At 39.1% G+C, this 13,201-nt stretch overlaps 2 protein-coding genes across 3 annotated transcripts in view; one reads left to right on the plus strand and one right to left on the minus strand.

Moving 5' to 3' along the window:
• Positions 1–13,201, minus strand: part of LOC141507565 (von Willebrand factor A domain-containing protein 5A-like) — a 156,653-nt gene that overhangs the window by 48,527 nt on the left and 94,925 nt on the right. The window lies entirely within an intron of this gene.
• On the plus strand, positions 3,664–9,459 carry LOC141507567 (olfactory receptor 10D1B-like). 2 transcript variants are annotated; one of them, XM_074215348.1, is made up of 2 exons: positions 3,664–4,574; positions 9,127–9,459. In XM_074215348.1, the coding sequence occupies exons 1-2, from the start codon at positions 3,664–3,666 to the stop codon at positions 9,155–9,157; spliced, it is 942 nt and encodes a 313-aa protein (XP_074071449.1). In that variant the 3' UTR covers positions 9,158–9,459. The 2 variants fall into 2 exon arrangements, with proteins under 2 accessions (XP_074071449.1, XP_074071448.1); XM_074215347.1 differs by lacking the exon at positions 9,127–9,459 and having other exon boundaries at positions 3,664–4,596.

The following is a 13,201-nucleotide window of genomic DNA, read 5'->3' on the forward strand; positions in this document are numbered from 1 at the left end:
CTGAATAGGACCTCCAGGGAACCCTATAATATTGTCACCTGAACTATGAATTTAAGGATTCCTTTTCAGATCTTTACTTAAGGGTTAATCTTGTCCCAAGATTTGAGCAAGATAATCTATAACTTGGTGTAAATTATCTTAGACAGATAGACAGGATTTATTAAGGGAACTTGGTCCAAATTAAATTTTAAGTTCCTTTTGCAAGATGATTAACAAATCTCAAAGTTTAATAGTATTCCATATGCTATATATGAGAATCCCATCCCTCCCTATTGCACTAGACCAGTGGTCGTGCAGTGTTTAATGCCTCTGCTTAAGTGATTATAGATTTGTTTTTCACTGTCTTTTTGAAGTATTCTATTTAATCACTAGACAAATTTAACTTATTTTTAGGTTGAACTAAAAAAACTATTTTCTCCCTTATAACCACATTTCAGATGCTTTCCTGAATGTAGGATTGTGTTTTCAGTGATGGGACAGGACTAGACAGGGCTAATAAATAGGAGTTGAGGATATCTAAGGAATTTTTAGACAGTTTTACAATTCTGCTAAGAGGTCCTGCCCCCAAACCTGCAACTTTCTGTTGTTTTAGCCTGGTTGCAATAAGAGAGGTCATTTAGGTGTAAGTAGAGACTGCCAACTTCCAAAGAACATCAGATTCAGCTCAATTCTCCTTCTCTGTCTCTGTCTCTCTGTTGCTTCCTTCCTCCTTTTCTCTGTTTCTCTCATTTTCTCTTCCTCTTCTCCCCAAACTCATACATATAAAAACTGACTTTGATCATTCTCTTGTAGAATTTTTGGATTGAAATTTAAAGGATTTATATATAAATCATTAACATTAATTCCTTTACTTTTCAGATGGGGGAAGCAGAGGTTGATTTGTATCCAAACCCTCTGATTCCAAATGCAACAATTGACTTTGTTTGTTTTTGGCATTTGTTTACTCCCCTGTCCCACCCAACCCATGCACAAGTTTGTTGTTGATTGACATGATCCATATTTGGTGTACTAATCTGGCTTTTTGAATGTTTCTTGAAATGGAGAAAAGGTCTTCCTTTTGTCCTCTACCTAGTCCTTTTTGTTTTGGTCCCCCCCCCCAGGTTATATGACGCAATGGGGTTAGTGACTTGCCCAAGGTCACACAGCTAGTAATATTTGTACTCAGGGTCTCCTGATTCCAGGGTCTGTAATCTATCCACTGTGCCAACAGCATTATCTCCCAAGTTTTAATTATTTTAATATAAACTAAGCTAGATTTTTTTAAAAATAAAGTCAGAGGCAGTGGTATAGATTAGAGGTTCTAGGTACCTTGCCTACCCCCAAAATTCAAAATGGTAATTTTTAAAAATTCAGTCAGAGATTATATCTTTTAAACTATTGCCCATGTTAAAATGTACACACCCATGGGAGAGATATCCTATTTAACCTTATCACTCTATCTTGATATGGTGGGTTCTTTTTTATTTATGCTTATTTCATTTTTAACATTTAATTTTGTAAATTTCCAATTCTAAATTCTCTCTCTCTCTCTCTCTCTCTCTCTCTCTCTCTCTCTCTCTCTCTCTCTCGTTCTTCTTTTTTTCCCACTGAGAAAGCAAACAGTATAATATCCTGCATGGGATTTTTAGTTCTTTTTCTAAAACAATAATTTGACGAATGTTGGAAGAAGAATACTAACTGACCAGGGAGAACTTCTCTAATGAAGAAAAAAGGAATGGTAGATTTAGAAGAAGATAACTTAAATCACTGTCTGATGCTTGACATATTTAAATCCCTTTGACTATTGAACAGCAAAACTTGCAGTGGGGAGGACAAGTACACTGCTAATAAAATAAAGTGATATATCTATCATCTATTTAAAATATTTATGCTTCTCTAGATCTAAAATTATTTTTTAAAAAATCAGTTGACAGATGGAAAAGAATTGTCAGCTCTTAGTTATCCATGATTATAAACCAGAATGGTGCTGAGGATAATGCAGACTAACATACAATATCAGCATATACTGTTTGATTCCCAAATATATTATGTCATTTTTGTGGTGTATGAGTATTGGCTATGTTTTTTCTCTGTTCTCTAACAAAATAACTTTATGTCTTTGAGCACACTTGAACAGAAAAGGGGAAAAGACCAAGAATATGATATATATATATATATATATATATATATATATATATGTATATATGACTGAAATCACCAAGCAGTAATTATATGTCTGTGTGTATGTGTATAATTAAGTAAGATTTGCTGAAAATCATAAAATTATTTTAGATTTTGAAAGGAATTTAAGAACAGAGTCCTAGCCTCCAAATGTTTTTTCTCACTTATTTCCTATAGTGTCATTTAATCCTCTATTAGGAATAATAACGAACATTTTTTTCTAAGATACAAAGTGTTACAGTGGAAATTACATTAAATGTACAAATTCTGAGTTCAAATGCTGACTTTGTGATGCTAAACAAGCTACTTCCTCTTGGACATCAAGTTTACTGGGCTTTCCCCTTTACCACATGGAACCTCACAAATTAAATGTGGATCTCAAACAGGAGTATGTTGGTAGATATTTATAGCAAATGACTGTCCAAAACACTTGAAACTCTTCTAAATTTAATCTGATCTTTAACATTTTTCTTCACTTTCTTTGATCTAGGTATAATGAGCAATGCAATAAAAAAAGCCTTGATTTGTAACATTTTATTTATTTAGATGCATAAATGTTTACAGTGAAAATTTAACAATGGGCTCCTTTGTGTTATCTTCAGTGCATAACTGCTTCCAGAGAATGAGGGAGTTGAACTGGATGATCTTAGACTTTTAATCTATAATGTATTAATATAGGTGTCTTTAAGATTAAAAAAATCAATATTCTCACAAAATTAATCTAATTTTATTGAGAGGAAAAACCATGAAATAAGTAGTGCTACTATTACCATAATTTTACAGATGAGTGCATTGAGAGCCAAAGAAGATTAATGAACTATTTGGGACCAGTCAACTAGTAAATATCATATTTAGAACACCCTGTCAGACATATATAAAAACTTGCCAAAAATGACCAGCATTTGAGATTAACTAAATTTTTGAACTAATAATAAGTTTTTCTTAAAATTCAACCTGACCATCACTTTGAGTTATATATTATTTCAGTTAATTTATGAATTTATAAATATTTTCATCAGGAGCACTCAGTGACTGAAAGAATTGCATTCATATTCTTTGCATTTAGATTATCCAAAAACGATATTTAAATGTATATCCAACAGTTGTCATGATATATAAAGGAAATGTCTAATGGAGATACATCAGGTGAATGAGATGACCAAGCAACAGCACTCTCTCTACCAATCTACCAGACTGAGAAAGTTATCAACCAGATATTGCCTTGCAAGCAATTCACAATAACAAGAATCTTTGTCTTGTTAAAATTAAAATAAAAATTTTCTATAGAAACCTAATAAAAATCAATGAAAATAAATTTAAATAATCAGACTTTCAAGTGATTTCTTTTTAAATTTGTGGACTTTAAATTTTGAAATTATTATAGCATAAAAACATTTAATATCCTAACTTTTCTGATTTGGGAGGAAACAATTTACCTGAGCTGTTATTTTTGGTATTTTAAGTAATTATTCTTATTCTCTTAGGATACAACTTCATGGAGAGATGAAGAATCAATCAGTGGTAGCAGAGTTCATTCTTTTGGGAATACCCCACACTGAGGGCCTGGAGACTGAGCTCTTTATCCTATTTCTGACATTCTATCTCTTCACCCTGCTGGGGAACCTGCTGATCCTCATGGCCATCATTTCTTCTTCCCAGCTTCATACCCCCATGTATTTCTTCCTGGTAAACCTCTCTGTGTTTGACATATTTTTTCCTTCAGTAAGTTCTCCTAAAATGTTGCTCTACCTCAATGGAAACAGCCATGCCATCTCATTTCAGGGCTGTGAATCCCAGATATTCTTCTATCATTGCTTGGGAGGGACAGAGTGTTTCCTCTATACTGTGATGGCGTATGACCGCTTTGTAGCCATTTGCCACCCACTGAGGTATAAAGTCATTATGAACCATAAGGTGTGTGTTGTCCTAACCATAGGCACCTGGTTGGGAGGCTGTCTTCATTCAACTATCCTTACATTTCTCACTTTCAGATTGCCCTACTGTGGTCCTAATGAGGTAAACTATTTCTTCTGTGATATCCCCATTGTGTTGCCCTTGGCTTGTGCAGATATCTCTCTTGCCCAGATGGTGAGTTTCACCAATGTTGGCCTTATGCCTCTTATATGTTTCCTATTTATTTTTATTTCCTACATTCGCATAGTGGTCTCCATATTGAAAATCCGCTCTGCACAGGGTAGGCGCCGAGCCTTTTCTACCTGCAGTGCCCACCTGACCTCCATCCTCTTGTTCTATGGACCTGTAATTCTTATTTATCTTGGACCTGCTTCTACTCCTTGGTTGGGTTCTGTGATCCAGGTGCTGAATAATATTGTCACCCCTTCACTGAATCCTTTGATATATAGTCTACGGAACAAGGATGTCAAATCAGCCCTGAGAAAAGTTTTGCATCAAGTGTTAAACACTGCAAGGATTTAAATTGTAAGGTCATTTTCCACCTACTGTAACTCTGGAATTTTCGGCAATATCCCTCTATTTCATTGCCTCCATTTGTGGCAGCACAGAATAGGCATGGTAATCATTCTTGTTCTTTGGAGACCCTACTGTGGTCTTAATGGGACAATACTCAAGATCCTCTTTTTATAAAACTCCTACTGTATAAATGAAATGATCCCAAAAGTGCCTCTTTTTTCCCGAATAAAGGACACCCTTCCCAGAGTCATAGGAATTCATTTTCAAGTATACAATATAGTATTGTATCAAAGATACAGTACTAGGAATGATGGCTAGCTTACCAATCTCCTGACAATCAGGATTTAAAAAGATCTGACTGGTTAGAACATGGGACCAAATAGAGTGAATTAAAATTGAATAGGAGTAAAAAAACCAACTAATAAAGAAATCCCTCCTTATAGATAAAGCCAGTTCATTCTTGAATTTGCCAAAACAATGAGACTATACATTTTTTTTTAATAAAAGGAACAGTGTCTTCAACAATACTGATTCTCAGGATGGTTCAACTGTTTTCTGTCGGTAATTAATCACCACTTGTTTCCTGACTATAACATAAAAAATGCATCTAAACAAGTCTTCAATAAATTTATTCCTTAATAAAAATTAAATTATGACCCATTTGAAGAAAATCACTTCACGTTTCTGGGTCCCAGTTTCCTCATCCTGAGAAGGGTGGGTTTCTGATGAGATCATCCTGGTTCCCTTTCAACTGTAATAGTTAATCTATTTAAGAGTATATGCCAGAGACACTCACAAGAGAATTAAAAAACAGACCCACATTAATTATGTCTAATATGTCCTAGGCCCTGTGCTCACAAAGGTCACAAAGAAAGGCAAAAACCAGCTCCTGTCCTCAAGAAGGACACAGACTAAAGGGGAAATACTATATTTTTAAAAAAATAAAAGATGAAAAATAGGAGAGAAAGTACTTACAAAGGGAAAATGATGAAATCCTGTGGAATTCAGTTGGGTCAGAAATGATGGCTGTGCCAGACATCCTTTTAAAATAAAAGATCTGGAGGAGTTCTCTTCTGCCCAGCTCTCCCCTTTCAGTTTAGAAAAGGAAGGAATGAACGATGCTAGGGTCATGGCATAGTGAGGAGATAAGAGTTCCAGGGTCATGACATTGGAAAGTTTGAGAGACATAATTTCTGAGGATTTTAGTCATTATGTTAATAATTTTGGCATCTTAATAAAATGATTGTCATTTAGTCAAATCTCCCTCAGACCAAAGGCAATCAATCATGGCTGAGAGTTTACATTTCATATGTCCACTGGAGGAAAAATTTTCCCAAATATGGCAATCAACTTGGAGTAGATAGACTCTAAGATCCATTCCAAAACTATGTTTCTATAAACTATTAGTTTATTTGTTCCCAGTTACATGTAAAAACATTTTTAACATTCTTTTTTTTTTAACACTTTGGGTTTAAAATTTTCTCCCTTCCACTTTTATCACTCCTCACTCTTAATGAAAAGTCACACATTTTAATAAAGGTCATACTTACGTTGTCATGTAAAATATGTCAATAATTGTCATGTTGTAAGAAAAAATGGAGATCAAAGCCCTCAAGAAAAATAAAGTTAAAAATGATGCTTCAATCTGTATTCAGACTTCATAAGTTTTTTTTTTCTGGGGATGGTCTGCATTTTTTATCAAAAGTCCTTCAGAATTGTCTTGGATCTGGGAATAGTTAAGACATTCACAGCTGATCATCTTAAAATATTGCTGTTACTTTGTACACAGTACATTTCACTTTCCATCAGCTCATAGAATTCTTTCTGTATATGTTTATTTATTTGTTTGCTTGTTTATTTTTTACTTTTTTTAAAATTTTAGACAATGGGGTTAAGTGACTTGCCCAAGGTCACACAGCTAGGCAATTATTAAGTATCTGAGGCTGGATTTGAACTCAGGTACTCCTGATTCCAGGGCCGGTGCTCTATCCACTGTGGCTCCTAGCTGCCCGAATCTTTCTGGGTTTTTTAGAGAGCATCCTGCTCATCTTTTTTTAGGTTTTTGCAAGGCAAATGGAGTAAGTGGCTTTCCCAAGACCACACAGCTAGGCAATTATTAAGTATCTGAGGTCAGATTTGAACTCAGGTATGCCTGACTCTAGGGCTGGTGCTCTATCCCTTGAGCCACCTAGGCACCCCCCCTTTTTTTTTAAAGATTTGGGAACTTTATTGAATCTAAGGCAGCAAGGTCTAATAACAAAAATTAGAAAGATCTAGGTTCTAATCCCAGACACTCTAAGAGCTAACTGTATCACCTCAGGCATGCTGATGAGTTTTTCTGATCCTAGGTTTCCTCATCTACAACTCAGTTAAACAAATATTTTTTATAAATACCTACTATATGTCAGGGCCTGGAAATAAGAAAAGAAACACGAAACTTATATTCTACTTGAGAGAAACAACATTTACTCATATCAGTTAATAATTGGAAGACTCAGGAAAGAAACCCTATAAAAGATCTTAAATTGATCCATGTGTTGACTGGGAGAGCATCCCAGGCATGGGAAATAATTTGTTCACAGGCACACAAATGAATAGGCCAATTTGCCTGAAATAGAGAGAAAGTCATGTGAACTTGTTCTGGAAATATAGGTAGGAGTCAAGGTCTTATGTGCCAAATAGGGGTCTATTTTTTACATTAGAAGCAATATTGAACTACCAAAGCGTCTTCAGCGGGGAATTATGCTTTAGTGAGACTAGACTGGAAAAGATATAGGCTTGAGAGGAGATTCATAGGATACTATAATAACAGTTCATGTCAGAGGTGATAAGGACTTGTTCTTTGGCAATATCTGGGTAGAGATGAGGGGATAGGTTAGAGAGATATTTTGTAATTGGAATTAGCCATATTTAGCAACTGGTGGTATTCTTAAAGATAAAGGGAAATTTGGAAGATTGTGGACTTTGGAAGGGAAAACAGAGAATTCCATTTTGAACATGTTAAGACTAACCCTATGAAATATCCATATGAAAATGTCTAGTGAGAAGCTAGTGGAGCTCAGGAGAAATATAAAAGCACAATATATTGAAATCTGCATAAAGATGATAATTGAAGTAAAGTGAACAGATGACAAAAGAGAAGGTATATATAGAGAGACAAGAGGACCCACAATAATGCTCTGTGGCACAGCCAAGTAAAGTGAATGGGACAGGGGTGATGATCTAACAAACAACTTGTAATTCAGGTAGGAAGAGAATCAGGGAGGGAGCAATTTTACAAAATCACAAGTATTAAAAAGAATCCAAAAAGATGGGAGTGGTAAAAATAGATCAAATGTTCCAGTCAAGTAGGATGAGAACTAAGAGAAAGTCACTGGACTTAGCAATTAAAGAGATCACCAACTTATAGTAAATGCTTAATGTATATTTGTTGACTCTCTGGCAGTCCTGAGAGGGAAGTTTCACATAGGGCTTAAAAGTGAGTAGAATGTGAGGCAATGAATCTAGACTTCTTTTATGAGTTTGATAGTCTAGGGGAAAAGAGCTATGACAATAACATAAAATGAAGCAGTTTGATACTGACCTAAGTTCTCCAAAAGCTCAAATAGGCTGGAAGAATAGAGGAAGATATCAGAATGCTTTCAGATCACAACTCTCAGTTGTTTAGGTCACAGACAGTCCAACATTACCACTTGTCTAATTGTACTGTCCCCTTCAAATTATACTCTCCTTTTTCAAGTATAATCTCCTACCATTAGACACTATTGTTTCAATTAAAGTCCATTTTGTTCCCCTCTTAAATTAGCTATCATCCATTCATTATTCCAAAGGAAAATAAAATTGTACCTATTATTTGCCAGGGGCCAAGAAACCCCCATAAAAAGAGCAAATAAATTCCAGACATACCAGGAGCCAAGAAGCCCCCTGTCAGATAAGATAAAAGGAGCAAACAAAATTCCAGGCATACCAAGGGCCAAGATAAAGGAAAGAGGCCTCACCCTCCATTATCAAGAACAAACAGACCACAGACTATCCCTTCTCTCAGGCCAAGGCATACCAACTCCACCCCTAAGCTAATCCCCTTGTTCCTTCTCTACAAAATATAAGCATGTACCTTTTTCAAATAAACTCAGACCTTATCCACCATCCTTGGGTCTCACTCTCCTTATTCTCACCCATTCCTTTTCATGCTGGGTCCTCTTCGACACCCCACTTTTCTGTCCCGCGGGTCGGGGCACGTGGCGCCCAACGTGCGCCTCGAGGCACGGACCCTCGCCAGGCAGACCCCGTAAAGAAGAATCGTCGCGACCCCCTCTAATCACTCCGGAGAGCCCCACGAACAGGTTAAGTGACGTCTGCCTCATTCTTTTCTCATGGGTTCCAAGCTGTCTAAAGAACAGGTCTTTATACGGGACCTTAAACTGGCACTTAAAGACAGGGGAGTTAAAGTAAAGAAAAAGGATCTTGTTAGATTCTTCCTTTTTATAGATGAAGTATGCCCGTGGTTTCTGGTAACAGGACCTGAGATCTACCCAGGCAAATGGCAGAAAGTAGGAAGAGATCTTAATCAGAAATTGAAAATAGAAGGACCCGATGCCGTCCCTGTTTCAGCCCTTTCTTACTGGGGTCTTATAAGAGACATAGTGGAAAGCGCCACCGGGGACCCCACAAAACAACAGCTTCTTTCAGTTGTGGAGTCCTGCCTTCGCCCTCTTTCGCATACAGCCTCTATAAAGTCTTTGAAAGAAGAGGAAGCGAAACCCCCTAAAACTCCAGCTAGATCTCCCTCAGCAGCTATTGAAATCCCCCCAAGCAAATCCCTCTATCCTCCTCTCCCTTCTGAGATAACACCAGCAGAGGAGCCCATAACCTGCCCAGTGTTTACCAGAAATAAGAATCTCCGGTCCAGTCCAGAAACGGACCCAGATTCAGAGCCTCCAGACCCAGGCAATGAGGCAGAACTTGAGGAAGAGGCCGCTAGATATAATAACCCAGACTGGCCCCTAGCCTCCGCTCCCCCTCCATACCTAACCGCCCCTGCCTTCCTGCCCCTGGGGCCTAACATGACCACACTCAATAAGGCAGGAGCTGCCATGAATTATAAAAAACAGATGGCACTCCCTGTCATGACAAGATCCCGCCAAGATGATAGTGACCCCGATGCAGGAGAGGCTGAGCCCCCCGAGTCTTCCCATAGCAAAGGAGAAGAGGAAGAGGAGAATAGGAACAGGGAAGATGAAAGGGAAGTGGCAGATAGTCTAGGGGAACAAAAATCACTAAATTATAGAAAAATCCACTTCAAAAGTTTGAAAGACTTACATACAGCTGTTAAGACCTATGGGCCTAATGCCCCCTTTACTCTCTCCGCAGTAGCAGCCATCTCCCATGGGGGATATCTTCTCCCCTCCGAGTGGCTCAGGGTCATCCAGGCAGTACTTACACGAGGACAGTTCCTCACCTGGAAGGCTGATTTTTTTGATTGTTGTCAAACCATTGCTTCAACTACCTATAAAACTTCTAAGGGAGCTGATGAAAAACCCTCAAGGACAGGGCATTGTAGAAAGAGCCCACCAAACGCTCAAAAACATGATTACTAAATTACAGAAAGGGTCAGAGACACTCTACCCCAAGATTAATAATGCTAAAACCATTCTTAACCATGCCCTCTTTGTCCTCAATTTCCTCTCCCTTGATGCTAATGCCAAATCTGCAGCAGATCTCCTTTGGCATCCCACTACTGAACACAATTATGCACAGGCTATGTGGAGAGATCCCATCTCCAACAAATGGCAAGGACCTGACCCAGTCCTTATCTGGGGTAAAGGACATGCCTGTATTTATGATTCATTAGCTCAAAATGCTAGATGGCTACCCGAGCGTCTAGTAAAATCACATAATCCACCCAGGGAACCCCCTGAGGAATCCCCCTCTGTGCTCTCTTGTAGATAAAAGATCCTGCTCCTTCCGCTGTCCTGCTCATACCAACTACTTAACTACACTTGGTCAGTCGAAGACGCTCAAGGATTCTGCATCTGGAGTACCTCGAAAGTTGACTCCATGACACCCTGGCTTCCCCTGTACCCAGATCTTTGTCGATTATCTGAATGGAACAGTGGCTGGGACACAGTATGGGGGTCCGATGATCGCATGACAGGCTGTGGCTCTCAAGATAGAAAAGAGAGGCTTGGGACCTTCTCCTTTTATGTTTGCCCGGGATACCATCGCTCATCAGCCCCACAATGTGGTAGAATGGGGGACTTCTATTGTAAAGATGGGATTGTGAGACTACAGGAACTGGGTACTGGATCACCTCATTAATGCCTCTGTACAAGCTTTGACCCAGATACAGAATTCTTCATTGGAAGAATGCTGGATCTGCTATTCCTCTTCCCCTCCTTTCTATGAAGGTATTGCTCAATTCGGGAACATCACACACTCCAACAGAACAGATGACCTCAGATGGGGCACTGGGGAATCCCAAGGCCTCACTCTTGCAAAAATCTCCGGTCAGGGAAATTTTCTCCTTGGCCCGCAAATGCTCCCCCCCTCTTCAGCTAGACACAGTATGTAACCAAAGTACCCTTATTAATACTTCCTATAGATATGCTGTAGCCCCTCCTAATACCTATCTTGCCTGCTCATCAGGACTAACCACCTTTGTGGACACCAAACAATTCCTTGAGAAAAAGGACTATTGTGTCCTTGTCTCCCTTTTTCCTCACCTAACTGTCCACTACCCGGAGGAATTCCTCCAATTTTGGGAACATGGAAGGGGTACCCTTATCAGAGACAAAAGAGAACCCCTGACAGCAGTTACACTCGTGGTCCTGATTGGACTTGGGTTTGTTGGCTCTGGTACAGGTATTGCCTCCTTAGTCTCCTCCAATGCACAGTACACCCAGCTTAGCTCCGCTATTGATAAGGATCTCTCAGAATTTCAAGCAGGGTTAGAACACCTAAAAGATTCTGTTGCCTCTCTAGCTGAAGTAGCATTACAAAATAGACGCGGTCTTGATTTGTTATTTTTACAACAGGGGGGGCTCTGCGTGGCACTAAAGGAAGAATGCTGTTTTTTTAAGGATAAACTTGGCCTGGTAGAAGACAGTCTGCAAAGGGTTAAGGATAGCCTGGAAGAAAGAAAGGTGAGGCATGGTATAAAAATTGGTTTTCCACATCCCCCTGGCTCTCTACTCTGCTCCCAAGCTTTCTAGGCCCATTAATTGGCTTCCTAACTCTAATTTCTTTTGGACCATGGGTCTTCAGGAGCCTGACCAACTTTATCAAATCCCAAATTGACTCAGCCCTTGGAAAACCAGTTTTGGTCTTATATCACCAATTGAAAAGCCAAGGGTCCTGTGAGGACCCCCAAATGGAACCCTTGAGGTTCGCTGCTCTTACACCTCGCCCACCTTGGTATGCACGCATCTGCTCAAGGAAAGGCACCCCCTAAGGGCTGCAGTGATACCCAATGACGGGATTTAGTGCGACTCCATGACTTGGGAACATCAGATCCTACAGGAGATAACAAGGACCTCACTAAGGTCCCCTCCTGGTTACGGATACCAAGCATGAAAAACAAGTTGCACAGCCTAAGACAGGGATCCTGCCCATAAATTTAATACAAAAAAGGGGGACATGCCAGGGCCCAAGAAGCCCCCATAAAAAGAGCAAATAAATTCCAGACATACCAGGAGCCAAGAAGCCCCCTGTCAGATAAGATAAAAGGAGCAAACAAAATTCCAGGCATACCAAGGGCCAAGATAAAGGAAAGAGGCCTCACCCTCCATTATCAAGAACAAACAGACCACAGACTATCCCTTCTCTCAGGCCAAGGCATACCAACTCCACCCCTAAGCTAATCCCCTTGTTCCTTCTCTACAAAATATAAGCATGTACCTTTTTCAAATAAACTCAGACCTTATCCACCATCCTTGGGTCTCACTCTCCTTATTCTCACCCATTCCTTTTCAGGCTGGGTCCTCCTCGACACCCCACTTTTCTGTCCCGCAGGTCGGGGCAATTATTTATTCTATTTAGATAGGGAGGCATGATAGAAGTGTCTTTGAAGCAAGGAGGAATTCGAAACTTGACTCTATATATACCTAACTGTGTGACCTGGGTAAGTTACTAAATTTTCAATCCTATAGGCAACACCTGAAGAGCATGATTGTAGAGAAAATTCCACCTGCATTGGGAGGAGGGAATTTTCTCATCTTGGAGTTTTGTCATTGAAATCACAGGTCTGCTCCATATTACCCTATATAGGCACTCAATTAGATAAGAACCATATGTGAAAGTCAGAACTTCAAAGAAGCTCTCCTTAAAATTCTCAAAAACAGATGTGACGAGGATGATGATTTTTGTATAAATGTGGGCATGGGGTTTATCACTGAGGCTCTGGAAGAACAAGAGACCCTCAAAGTCCAGAAGCCAATAGGGTGAATTCTTTGATGCTATTACTGATCCAATTCATCTTCTCAGGCTGAGAAGAGATGAGATACAGAATGGTGAGAGTCTGAGTCTCTAGCTACTATAAGAGCTACCACTTCATCCAGACCAGAACAAATAATAATTGTCACTTTATGCTCTTACCAAAGGCACTGTTGCAGAA

This window comes from Macrotis lagotis, chromosome 1 (genome assembly GCF_037893015.1).
Source record: "Macrotis lagotis isolate mMagLag1 chromosome 1, bilby.v1.9.chrom.fasta, whole genome shotgun sequence".
Lineage (NCBI taxonomy): Eukaryota > Metazoa > Chordata > Mammalia > Peramelemorphia > Peramelidae > Macrotis > Macrotis lagotis.